General features: G+C 39.7%; 1 protein-coding gene across 5 annotated transcripts in view; it reads right to left on the bottom strand.

The window, feature by feature from the left end:
- LOC108924287 (low-density lipoprotein receptor-related protein 1B-like) overlaps window positions 1-14,368 on the bottom strand; it is a 368,874-nt gene that overhangs the window by 83,633 nt on the left and 270,873 nt on the right. For all 5 annotated transcript variants that reach the window (XM_018735562.2, XM_029247286.1, XM_029247287.1 and 2 more), the window contains 5 exons: window positions 13,154-13,358; window positions 7,228-7,420; window positions 3,450-3,575; window positions 1,979-2,107; window positions 1,630-1,749 (listed from right to left, as the gene is read on the bottom strand). In XM_018735562.2, the coding sequence (XP_018591078.2) occupies window positions 1,630-1,749; window positions 1,979-2,107; window positions 3,450-3,575; window positions 7,228-7,420; window positions 13,154-13,358 (773 nt within the window). The remainder of the gene's footprint in view (window positions 1-1,629; window positions 1,750-1,978; window positions 2,108-3,449; window positions 3,576-7,227; window positions 7,421-13,153; window positions 13,359-14,368) is intronic.

The following is a 14,368-nucleotide window of genomic DNA, read 5'->3' as shown; positions in this document are numbered from 1 at the left end:
GACAAGATTTTCCTTTGCCACCTGATTAATCTTCCATGGGGAATAATCTCTCTGTTAAAATGCATACAGTTCAGTGTTTTAATGGTGGTTGATATAAAAACAAGTCTGAAATAGCAGCTGAAAAAGATGGATATATGGAAAAGAATAATAAACTGCAAACTTTGAGTCAAATAATTTCTCTTCTACAAGTGTCAATGCCTCACATTTCCCCTGTGGCAAGCCAAATTAAGTTTCTTTTTTTTTTTTTTCTTTTTTTTAACATTTATGATTAGAGAATCCTGTTGCAGCTTAACGGGGTTTAATAGTTTTTTTCAGGTTGAATGCAGATTAAGTCCTTGTGGTGAAACTTTGAGTAAGTCTTTGATGTGCTACAACTCCGAAAATGTAGAAATTTTAATGGATTGTAAAATGTCATTACCTTCATAGTCATTTAGTTTAAACTTACCAATTTTTGTAAAGAGTACATAAAAGAGAATAAAGTGACAGCCGAATTATTACCTTGTTAAGTATAATTTACGTTTATTAAGTGTTGGATGCACATTTAAAGAGGATGATTTTACGAGTAAAATATAACCACACCTAAATATGTTCTCCGAAATAAACTCTGCATCCTTAAGCTGGATATATTTCCAGTGTCAGTCATCAAACAACTACATCAAAACACTGAATTTCAGTTTATAGCTTAGTTCAGACTACAGCTTCATTAATAATATATGTGGGCGCACGTCCTACCAACTCATTACATACTCAGCATTTTTTTTTCCATTTCACTAATATAGCATATCCACTGAGCAGATGCGCACTAGCATAGTTTCCAGATCATCTGTTGGATATGAAAGTGCCAGTTCTGCCTACCTTTGAAACGCCACCCCACCCCTAGTCTTTTTTTTAAACTGAGACTCGGCACTGGAGTTCCAGTGAGAGTGATTAATGTGAGGCTGTCACCATATGATTTATTCTTTCATGTGAAGAGCAAAAGGCTGTGGGATTCAGCTACACACATACACACAAACAAAAATAAAAGTTATAATAACACTGACCCTTTCACTAAACAACTGTATGTTTTCATTTATCTACTGAAAGTGCCCTGAAGTCTTGGCCACATGGGTGGTAGACCCATGTTCAGTTCTACAGTTAAAAGGTAAGGAGAAATGGAAGAAAATCTTGCCTTCTATGGGGTCCTTAAACTCTATGCAGCCTTTTAAAGAATTGTGTTTTCATTTTTTTTAAGTATATATATTTTTGGTTTAAGTCCATATGTATAAAGTTGAACAGCAACTGAACAGACAGCTGGTAGCGCAGTGGTTAGAGTTGCTGTCCTTGGGCCAAAGTTTGAATCCTACCTCTAGCTGCATTACAAGATATTTACTTGAAATTGCTAGAGTAAAATTACCCACAGAAAAGCACAGGTGCTGTTCTGCAGATATGGTTTCAGCATTACAGTTCAGTGAGCAACTTCTTTAACTATCATGACAATGACACCAGTTGCCTACTTCCTGCAACTGATCTGCTGTGCGATTTTGCTGAAACAGTGTAATGAGGAACTTCTCTGGAAGTGGAACCTAGTGATAAGTAAATAGAAGAACCCATGCTGTTTAGGCTAAGAAATGGCCGAGCTCCAACACTCACTTCCACAAAACACCTCATCTGAATTATCTCCGCAGTCGTCTGTGCCGTCACAGAAGCGCCTGTTGGTAACACAGCGCTGATTGTAGCAAGGACGGAATCCCTTCCTGCAACTCCGGTTATCTGCCGATGCAAAGCACAGTGCACATTTCTCACAGGTCTGACAGGAAGGAAGAAAAAAAATTCACCACTCTGTTCCTCATCATTGCCATGGCTCTAGGAAAGAGACAAGTTTAAGCCCATTTTATTAGGCTGTAACTAAAGGGACTGGACAGACTGCAACCTCATAGCAATTCCTACTGTTGTGCCAATGACACAAATTCCAGCAAGTGCATTGGGATCGAATTCTCACCGCAATATTGCATTTTCTCATCCGACTTGTCTTTGCAATGAGCTATTCCATCGCATGTTAACTGGTAGTCAATGCACTGACCGTTGCCACATTCAAACTCCAGGTGGATGTTACAGGATGAGTTCTTGGCTGTAGAATGGAAAGACATAGATTAAGGGACATTATTATGATGCTTTCTCAGCTGGCTTCAAATCTGATGGAGACATCTGCTCCACCCACCCCTTCCAACCCCAAACAGCCCTATTCTTTCTCCCCAACCCTTGCCAGTGCTGTTGCACACAATTTAATTGTGCATCGGTGGCAAAGTGCTCATTTTTGCACTGACTTCTACTAACAGTGAAGTTTTATTCCATCCCATGGTGATTCATTGGCAGCAAATCGATGCAAACGCTGCCTTGTGCCAAGCAAGGAAGGCTCAGTGAACTTCGTCTCAGCATCACACAGGCCACAGTAATTAATTCCAGATGCCAGATGTGACACTATCCCATGAGAAAATTTCAATGTCATTGATTTTTGAAAGCTTCACTTGCCAAAATGTATGTATTGAGTCCAGTGAGTCCAATCCCACCAGGGACAGAGTTCAAAATTTAACACTGAAAGAAATCACACAGATTCAAATCCCTGCTGCAGAACCGTTCAGTAAGGTACTTACTCTCAATTACTCCAGTGAAAAACACCCAGCTGTATAAGTAAATCAGTGCATCTTTGTACATAAGCACAGTGTTATACACTGTTTTGGAATGAAGAGATAGCTGAATGAGCAAACAAATGGCAAACCAAGCCCAAAAACTGAAGCAATTTATGCTAAAATATCACAATATCCAGTTAAAACCGACGTAAGGAGTTCAATAGTTGACACTAGTTATCGCAACACAACCTAACAAGGAAGGCTTCATTCATTAATTCTGATTTTTGGGGATCTACCCCTGTCTTTTGTAACTATTAGCACATAGCAAATGCTTATAAGTAGAAAAAAGCAAGCTGTCATTCTATGAAAAGTCCAAATGGGGACTGCATTTGCAAAGATTATAACAAGTGCAACTAGGGGTATTGAAAGTTACTACTCACACGGTACACAGTGCAGCTTGAAAGTAAACCTTGTGATGTGAACCCTATAGGGATAGTCATTGTTCTTGCATGAAATATTAAATTAGCTTATAAAACCTAAATCTTATATTTTAAAGTGATAAAATGAATAAACAATTATGATTCCATTTAACCTCTTTGGTTCAACCAGCGCAACTTGGTGTTCAGTTATTCTTGCATCTGTGCTAGTTTCGTTTTCTACTACACGTCTGATTTCCTCTAAACCATCATATGGAATTGATATTTACACACCTTTTATGTCAGATAAGACTGGTTCTCACTGAGTAACTGTTTCGTAATAAAACTAATGGACACAGGGGGTTTGCGTACTTTGAAGTATCACTATACAGTATATTGCTAAGAGAAAAGTAGAAAGTGGACTTACATACGCATCTGTTGTCATCCAGTAAAACACGATCTCCCCTGCAGCTACAGTTCACCATGCCATCCGCACTTAATAGGCAAAGGTCACTGCAACCTCCGTTCATTTCTCTGCATGGAGACAGTTCACCTGCAAAGTAGGGAGAGACAGTTGCATAAATGCAATGTTTATTTTGCCGAAGCCTCTCTGCTTACATATGGCTACTTAAATGTTGAGTTAACAAACTCTGAATATAGGCAAATCATTACAATACAATTATTTCTTTAAATTATTTATTTACTGAATTTGATGATTTATTATTTTCTATTAAACACCAAACTTAAACTTGTTTTTCAGGATGATTAATTCCTAATTAGTGAAAGGTTATACTGACTTTCAGGGTGGGATAAAGATCACAGTGTTGGGTTTGTTGCACAGTGAGTCCAGAATTAAAGCTGTTTGAAGGACACCACCACACCGCCCACTGTGATAGGTCTGCATAAACCCAGAATTACACATTTTTGCCAGAAGGAACTGGCAAAAGTATTAATTTCTCTAAGGGGCAGCCTGGATGTCAGAGCTTTGAAAAAATAGCTCTGCAGATCTTACAAAGACACAGGCAGAAAGAAACACACAGCAAAGTGCACACACACACACACAATTCCACAATTAATACACAGAGGCAAACAGTGTCACTCACACAGACAATTCTGCAGTGTATGCATAGATAATTCAACAGTACATACAGAGAGTTGCACAATAACAGCACACACTCATACTGTAAAGACATGCATTTAGACACTTCCACAGTACACACATAAATAACTGCATGACACACATATGCACACACATGCACATATTCTAAATACAATTCTTTTACTTTATATTCAGGGGACGCGGTGGCGCGGCAGGCTTGGCCGGGTCCCACTCTCTGGTGGGTCTGGGCTTTGAGTCCTGCTTGAGGTGCCTTGTAATGGACTGGCATTCAGTCTGGGGTGTCACCCCTCCACCCCCAGCCTTGCGCCCTGTGTTGCAGGGTTAGGCTCCGGTTCACTGCGAACCCGCTTGGGACAAGTGGATTCAGACATTCTGTGTGTGCATGTGTGCTTTGCACTGCAGCAAACTGGTAATCGTGCCTCCAGACCTAAAAGCACAGTATTTCCTGCCATTTCAAGGGAAACCGTTGTGCTCCAGGGAGAAGGGACAGCCACATGCGGTCACTGCACTCAACTGTGTTTGGCACAGAAGTCAGTACCGAAAATAACCCTCACTCCGGAGCAGCTTTAGCTGCCTCTGAGAGGAGTATAATCTGTTGAAAAATACAAATACTCCAACTAAAAGTATCCCAGTCCTAGTCCTGCATACATCTGGACAAGCCCAATAATTCTGCTAGTCTAATAACATGAAAGGAAACAGCGTAGCAGCACTCGTAGTACTCAAAAGTTTGTTTGTTTATTTATTTATTTATTTATTTATTGTTTCATTTACACAAATAGCTTAAGAAAAATAAATTAAATGTCAAATTTAACAAAAGAAACGTAGTTTTAAATTATTTTCCTCTCTGCCTCAAAAATGACTTCTGCAATCAGGATGCAGCTCTACACAGAACAAAGGGCCTGAGAACGGTTGGTACAAAGAGTTTGTAACTGGTGGGAAAAAAAAAAAATTGGTGCAGCTGGAAAAAATTTTCTATATATAATATTGACAAGTCTTTTAATGCCATGTCTGAAAAAACATGGGTGAAACAGTAAAAATGTTTAGAATTTGCCATGGTGAATGGAGATCTCAAACAAAATGAGTAAAATAGTTTTGGGAAAAGTTTTCCTTTTAATTCACTGCAGCCAAAACACTTCTTACAGATGTGGGTTTCCTGCAAAAGAGCATCCATTCAGTTTCACTAACTGCTTGTCCTGAGCAGGGTCACAGTGAGCCAGAGTCTATCCTGGTATCATGGGTCAGAAAGCTGAGGGGTGTATACCATGGACAGGACACTAGTGCATCTCAGGGTAACTACTCACGCATTCAGACATTAAGAGAAATTCAGTTACCAGTTCATGTGAACTGGATGTCTTTGGACTGTGGGACGAAACCCTCACAGACACAGGAAGGCCATGCAAACACCAGCAGAACTGAGAACTGATTAAATGTCCCTTCGCATCACCCAGACACTATGAGGCAGCAGTATGACTCATTGAGCCACCGTACCACCCACTAAAGGACATAAAGGCTGAAATTTTTCAGTTCTTGGTTAAAATAATTATCAATGAATAAACAAAAACAATACTTTTTACTTTTTTCTTCAAAATTTATATTTTAGTAAAAATTTTGAATACATTAAATTTAAAAAAATTACATACCACAGCCTTTTTGTAATTATGCCATTCATGCATTTAAAAGAACAGACCTATATATGTACTGTATATATACAGTATATATATATATATGTGTGTGTGTGTGTGTGTGTGTGTGTGTGTGTGTGTATACTGTATATATAGAGAGAAAGACCAGATCCAATGCACAGTGAGCTTCCAGTTTTGCTAAAGAGGGAAGTTTTCACTGATTTACCTGGCAACCACAATGACCAACCCCCCCCCCCATCCATCTACAAGTGAGACTCATCCCATTTTGGCAGAAAGTTGCAAAGGTCAAGTGTGGCTGAAAGGGCAGGAAACAACATCACCCAGCTCAGACACTGATCCTGCTTGGCTTGGAGGGTGGAGAGGGCTAACAGGACCTTCTTGCTCATGCCATGTCTGTTACAAAAGCTCAGCAGGCATGGCCCTTCCCCAAGAAACAAGTCAAGGCATGCAGCCAGGAAGTGGTCTCTGGTCTCTCAGTGGAGAGTACTCCAGAGACACACATAAACAAACACATGTGTGACTTTGTTTCACTGCTCCAGTACATGATTGGAACTGACAGGCTTTGGCCTGAATGCTTCACTGCACATGACAGACTGGTTGCAGAGTGTATTGCTTAAGGATTTATGAGCACCATTCATGTAAGAAATTCATATAGTACAAATATTTTCCAGCAGGGCAAATGGTCAACTTGTACTTCTATGGATATTCTGGAGAGCTTTTGCAGGGGGGGAGCATAGATAGATAGATTTAAAAAAAAAAAAAATGCGGTAAGAGTCTATGAAGTGAGTTCTAAATTATATAAGATTCAGATTCAGAGCGTCAGTGAAGCAAGTTTTGGAGCAAAGGCAAATGACACCAGTAGAACAACACTTCTGATTTTGTTTTTTCTTTTTCCTCAGGATTGACATATTTCAGTTTCCAAATGAAGCCAAGGAATAGAGAACTTACAGATGCAAAATGACTCCCAAAAATTTTTCAGGATTTGAAACAGAATTTGAAACTGGGACATCCAAAAAGGAGGCAAAAATATAAACTTTCCTAAAGTACATATTCCATGTATATTACCGGGTGGAACAACACATGCTATAATTGCTCTTTTAATACAGCCAGTGGTTTCCCTACTTTTCACAATTGGAACATTTTCCTAATTGAAGGATATTTTTTATTTGTAATTATTTGCACAACAAAAATCATTTAGAACAAAATTAATCACTCAGGAAAGGTCCCAAAATGTTATCAAACAATACACAGCTGGGTCACACAAATGTTAAACAGTTTATAGATTTATAGAATTAAATTCCTGAAAATGATTGAATACTGACATTCCTCATACATAGACAAAAGGGAACAAACTGGTGGAATTATATAAAAAAGAAAAACAATAAGAGTAAACCCTGATACAGACAAACTTATGGTGCACTGGTTCATGGGTGAATACTCACAGCTGTTGGTGTCTGGAGCCACTGCCACTATTCCCATAGGCTGGTGAGGAATGTCGGCTCGAAGCACTTTCATATCTCCACCTGTATACTTATTGGAGCGTAGCACAGCCCTTCGCACCCAATCTGACCAAAAGATGAAGTCTCCATAAATTGCCAGGCCAAAAAAGGTTCCTGGCCCTGACTTCACAATGACCTATGATTTGAACGGAGCAGAAAAGCATTTATAATTAGGACTGAGACATACAAAAATCAGTCACTACCGGACCAATGGCAAAAGAAAAATAAATAAATAATTCTTAATCAAATCACAAGCTCAAGTATACTACAGCCTAATATTTCAATATTCTCATATACAAATTTTCTTCCCTTTTAATTCAAGATCCTGGTATTTATTTGAAGAAAAAAAAAAAAAGTTGTTTGATTTTGTCCAAAGGTTCAGTACATACCAAACTGCATACTGATGTGCACACACACACACACACATTTTCTGAACCGCTTGTCCCATACGGGGTCGCGGGGAGCCAGAGCCTACCTGGCAACACAGGGCGTAAGGCCGGAGGGGGAGGGGACACACCCAGGACGGGACGCCAGTCCGTCACAAGGCACCCCAAGCGGGACTTGAACCCCAGACCCACCAGAGAGCAGGACCTGGTCCAACCCACTGCGCCACCGTGCCCCCCTTCTGATGTGCACATTTAACATTAAAACAAACACACTGATATACATACACAAGCAACTAGAGAGCTAAGACATGAAAAGATCTGCACAACACAGAAATACTACACACACATTTTCTGAACTGCTTGTCCCATACGGGGTCACGGGGAACCGGAGCCTACTCGGCAACACACGGCGTAAGGGGAGGGGACACACCCAGGACTGTACTCCAGTCCACCGCAAGGCACCCCAAGTGGGACTTGAACCCCAGACCCACTAGAGAGCAGGACCCGGTCCAACCCACTGCCCCACCGCACCCCCGCAGAAATAATAGACACTTGTTAATCAAAGTCATAGATGTTCCAATCCAAAAAAAAAAAAAAAATCTGTTGACAGCATTGAATTTTCACACAGTTTCATGATAGGAGTAACCACTGATATCACATAAAACAGTTGCTGCATAAGGCCCTACCTACCTATCTACACCTGGCATTAAACATTTGTTTTTCAAATTCTCTTTGCCTAGTCACTTTCCCAGAGTCTCTGATGCCACTGAAGTTGAGGCGCTAACATGGGCACACACATCAGATTATAGTTTTTGCTCCAAATTTATAATTTTTTATGCAGCTGCTGGAAAAACAGAATGAAACATGCCAAGGGAGACTAAAGTCTAGCAGTGCTCAAGCCTAATATAATACATTTTCACTGGGAATTCTGTGGAATGGTCAATTTTGGATGATGTTGCTCAGTCCAATGTTTCTTCATAAGCTTAATTCATCTACACTAGCTACCAAAGCTGAGCAAATTTCCTCATGTACCTTGTCAGAAGAACAGTAACAACTCATCATATTTGGATCATAATATACTTTTCTTCATTCAAAAGCATATTGCTTCTGTGCATCTGTCTGCAGTCTGATCCAAGGACTAATTTTAATTCCAGGTGTATTCAGCACCAGAAAATATTGCTTGTACATACAGAAAATGAAAATGCATGGTTTGTTTTCATTGGCATTAAAGCATGTCATAATACTTATGATTTTTATTTATTTATTTTGATGTTCTAGAATAAATGTAATAACATAGACTAAATATGCAGACATCATTATGCCCCAGAGATGAGGTATGGAAGTATGAAAAACTACCCTATGAGATATATCTGAGCTGAAACATCCATTTAAGGAACATTTGGGAAGAGATGGTTACTTCTTCCTCATAGGTATTTTAAGCTGTTTGTGCTAAAGGTTTCTTTTTACTTGATGGACAGGAAGTGCCTCATTAAAGAAAAGTGTGTTTTTGTTTCATTTTCTATGGAAAAAAAGGTATGTTGATCAAAGAATATTTTTAAAAAAATTCTCTGTACATATTGCCTGACTCATAAACTCATATCTGCATTACCAAATCAAGAAAACAAACGTTTTAACATATTTATGAAACAGCAAGCAGTAAACAGGTCTACACTTAAAATAGACAGGCAACTTTAAAAAAAAAAAAAAAAAAAAAACAAGCATCACATAGCTTGCACAATTTGTCACCATGGGACTTATTTTGAGCATCACAACCTTCACAGCATCTCTGTACCCTTCCCTTTTTCTTTGATTTTCTTGGCTGTGTGTACCCTGAACATTTTTTCCCCTCCTCCATTAAATTACACAAGTTCTTAAACGCTATATTCACCGTAATTTTTCTGTCCTACTGGTAGTAGTCTAGAATGTCACATCCTGAAGTGCACCATATCTAAAAGGATAGGAGACGGCACGTCAACAAGTTAGACACTCAGACCCTAATCTACCTCGGTGATGTGTCAAAAGCGAGTCCCCCAGGCTATCCCTGTCATGGGCAAGTCTTTATCCGTATGCTAATTCTGCCACCCTACAGAGCAGAGGGGTTCGAGACGAGAGGATCAGTCAGGAGACGCCATATCGGATACTGACTCCTACGTATGTCTGCCTCCTACCTTTGCATTACACTTTTAGAGCTGTCTGAGGACGTGTCACATTTTAGCGATGGCTGCCTTGGTTATAAACAGACTCCCGATTCAGCATGAAGCTTTGGATGAGCAGCACTACAGGGAGTCTACCAGGATATCAGTTTCAGGCCAGTCGGTGCAACACTGTACCACTCTGGTCTAAGTGTACGCTGCCTACCAGGAGTGAAAATGTTACTGTTATTCTTGGGCCAAACAAAATGATAGCTATAGTAACAAAAACAATAATTTTGTGTGTTAAACTTAACTTGTGAACTTGACTTGTTGATGCAAACCCAGAGGATTGCTTTAGTATGGTTTAGAAAGGAAAAAATCAGTTATTACTATGCTATGTAACTGATGGGTAGACATATGCTTTCTAAATGAATAAACAACATATTGGTAAGACAAAAAAAAAAAAAAAAAGAAACTGTGGTGAACAAGAACTTTTTTGAAAATCAACCAATCAAAGTCAACAAGTGATTGTCCCGAGTGGGGTCGCGGTGAGCCGAAGCCTATCCCTTAAACATAGGGCGCAAGGCTGAAGGGGGAGGGGAAACACTCTGAACGGGACGCCAGTCCATCACAGGGCACCCCAAGCAGGACCCAAACCCCGGACCCGCCACACAGTGAGCACCAGCCATTCCCTCCGCTCCACCACCCCCTCAGCCTTATTTGAAAGCTTTTACAGCTATTGCCTTTATTTATATTTGATTCCTGTCTCATGTTACATTTAGCAGGGGACTTGCCAAATGTCCTACTGTTTTTCTCCTCAGTAGAATCTGAGACCATTACTGAGAGCATTCTATAGAGTTCATCACGGGACAGAGGCATTAAGAAGCTCACACTTGAGTGAAAACGACTTTGCAAAGTGTTGTGCAATGAACAAATTGGTCACAATCTTTTTCATGGCCATTCCAAGGCCTGCAGGGTGTTGAAATTCACCCAGCATCCTGGCATGGGGTACAGGGAACATCTCTCAGAAGCCTGAGGCCCCCAATTCAGCACACATGCCAACTCTGCCACAATCATTGATGGGTGCAATCATGTTAATCTGATACTGCTTGGCCACCAACTGCTTTGCTGATCACCACGGGCTTTGCTTCGCTCCTTGTATTTTAATTGGGAGGCCACAGGCCAGCCAGTGTCAGCTGTCAGACTTTTTACTAGCTCAATTAGACAGGAATGGAGACAACACTCTTGACTTTGGGGAAGGAGTGGCAAGCCACCTTTCAGGTAAATGAAAGAAGCATCTGTGAGATCTAAGCAGGTCACCACAGGTGAGACTGCAGGAGAGATAAGGGTCAGGGCATTTGAGTCTGTCAGAGTTTAGCAAGTCAAGACAGATGTGACTGCAGAAGTAGCTTTGTGCCTGTGCATCAAAAAGTCAAGTAGGTCCAATCAGAAGTGACTATAGGGTCCAAAGGGGTTACAGCAAGTGCATCAGATAGGCCAGCCAGGTCAGGAAAGGTGTACACAGAAAATTACTCAGTACTGCTCAGTGGAATTCCTGTGTGGCTTATCCCCTCTGCAAATAGGGAATGGTGCACATCCAGTGCTTGGATTCAGTTACTGATGCTTCTGTGCATAATTAATTTCATAGACACAATGGTTCCTATGTCATGGGATGCTTGTTTTCAGTATGTTCTGGCCAGCTCTTCCTACACTTCAGAGCCTTGACGTACAAATCTTGCGTGTTAGAAAGTGAAGATTTAGAAATACTAAAGCATGTACCAAGTGGCATAGCAATACCATTAAAATGGATATTGATTGGATGACAGCTTAGAAACCATTAGGCTGAGAAGAACTGGAAATAATGGATTACATTGAGAAAGAGGCTTTTTGGGTTTAAATGGACACCAAAACATTACTCTCAATTGTTCAATTATACTCAGCATAAAAATTTAGTTTTCAAAATTTCACTATCATGAGGGGTAACAAAGGCTACAATGTTTCAGACTACTGCACACCCTAAATCCATCCTGTTGATAAAATGTGTTAAATGTACAATTCACGACTAATTATAGCTTCATAAAATAATCACAAAAGTATACCACTTTTTATATGTTGGTGATATTCATGAGGTCAAATTATAAGAAAATAGGAACCACATGCTGCATATACCTTTTTAAATAAATGAATAAACACACAAATGAATAAACAAATAAATAAAAACAAGTGCACATTGCAGTTACTCAGATACAAGTTTAAACTCTCATGCAGTGAAACAATTTAAAGTACCCATTTTTATTACTCATAACGTCATCAAATTATTATATAATTTTTGCAGCTTTGTTATATCAGTCTCTCTGTCCCTTATTTGTAATAATGTATCATTTTTACAATATATTAAGTCTGATGAGTCATTATTCAAGACTTTTTCCCACTCCAGAAAGAAAAATACCCATAAAACAAAGACATACGAGAGAAAAGATTTTCATAAAATGCCGAAAGCTTGTTCTAAAAGGTCACTAGTGAAGGCAGGTTTAGCTTTTGTATTGAATTTTAGAATGGAATTGCTTTGGTGGTAAAGCATTTTGATCTGGCTGAAGGCTCAAATGACCTTGGGTTACCCATAAAGATTTTAAAATGGAAATGACATTACAGAAACCAGCGGGCTGTGCATAACCTTTTTTTTGTAAATAAATACTGCAGATTAAAGATTCTCTTAGTTTGGAATCTCTGCAGTCATAACAATAAGTCGTAAAAATAAGGTAAGCCTTGTGTTTATACTGCAGCTTCTGATCTCTTTGTGTCTTACTAGCTGGAAGCAAGTTTATCAATCACACTAAATAGTGATGTCTATACCTGTAGTCATTTTTTTTTTTTTTTACCATTTTACTTTCTTCCTGATGAGCACCTTATCTTTGAGGTTTTTCTATCTTCTAACACAACAGCAAATAAGTCCCTGTATACTGAGTAGTCAGAAAGCACCAAGTGTTAATAGAAGATATTAAGGTACACCTTAAAACAGTTTGTACATGATCAATTATAAATTGTTCATGTATAACATTTTCTTATCAGACAAACGAGTCACTGGGGCAATTTTAGAGATAACTGAACAGGAGCAACAAAGAAATGAGTTTATTTAAAAAAAAAAAAAAAATCAAAGTTCTTCAGGCAAGGACAGTATGTATTTCTTTTTTTAAAAAAATGTATATACCTATCAAAAATTTCATTGAAATATATAGAAAATTACTCTACCCATGTCTTGAGAGCTTAATGTTAACATTTACACAGTGGCGAATGCACAAGATATTTAATGTCTTGAAGTCTGAAAAGAAAAAGCAAAGCACTTCTACTCACATATCTGTGTGACCCGTCGTATTCACACCTTTCGATTTTCCCAAGACTTCCATCAGAGAAGTAGAGCTTCTCAGCCTTGTGGTCAATGGTCAGCCCATTAGGGGTTATAATATCCATGCTCACAATAATCTGCATGTTTTTTCCTGCTAGTGTCGATCTTATAATGCTTGGGTGCTGCTCATTCCAATTAGTCCAAAACATCAAACTAATGCCATAAAAGAAAAAAAAAGAGAAGAGATAGGGGAGAGAAAGAGTATCATCATTAACATAACAGTAAGACAGTCCCATATTACTGATGACAGAAACATCAAGTTATATGTGACCATTATTATTTTTTTACTTAAAATCCATTTTTTACTCTTCAACAAATGGAAAAAATAAACATATATATTTATAAAATACATAAAATATACAATGGTACTTAATAAATTGCATATATATCTTGTGTATCTTCTAATATTTAAAAAAAAAAAATGGTGGGAGGACATCTGGATTTGTCTGTCCTGTGTTTTATGCACCTACTCAAACAATGAACCTCAGTGCAGCAAGTGGTAGGAAACAAACTAGGTTTGCTTGAGACTTTCAGGTCTGCAGCTATCTCTCTTTCTCTTAATGTAATGCATAAATTGTACTTTTCCTGAGATGTACGATATATATATTGCATATATATTAACAGAGTGTATCGGGGTTTGAGTGCCTGAATGATCTCAGGAGCTATGTTGCCTGGGGATATATGCCCCTGGTAGGGTCTCCCAAGGCAAACAGGTCCTGGGTGACAGACGAGAAAAAGCGCGGTTCAAAACCCCCTTATGACTATTAAATAAAGGTTCTCGTTTACCCCGCCCGGTATGGGGTCACCGGGGCCCCACCCTGGAGCCAGGCCTGGGGGCTGGGGGAGGGCTCGCATGCGAGCGCCTGGTGGCCAGGTCTATGCCCACGGGGCCTGGCCGGGCTCAGCCCGAAGCCAAGACGCAGAGCCGCTCTTCGGTGGGCTCACCACCTGCCGGAGAGGACGTAAGGGGCCGGTGCGTTTGGTGTGGGGGCCGAGTGCCCGGCCGACCCAAACCTCGGGCGCCAACTCTGGCTTTTGGGACTTGGAATGTCACCTCACTGGCGGGGAAGGAGCCTGAGCTAGTGCAGGAAGTTGAGAAATACCATCTACATATAGTCGGGCTCACTTCCACTCACAGCTTGGGTTCTGGAACCACTCTTCTC

This window comes from Scleropages formosus, chromosome 21, assembly GCF_900964775.1.
Source record: "Scleropages formosus chromosome 21, fSclFor1.1, whole genome shotgun sequence".
Taxonomy (NCBI): domain Eukaryota; kingdom Metazoa; phylum Chordata; class Actinopteri; order Osteoglossiformes; family Osteoglossidae; genus Scleropages; species Scleropages formosus.
The sequence above is the reverse complement of the archived record's forward strand: the minus strand, read 5'-3'. Positions and strand labels throughout refer to the sequence as shown.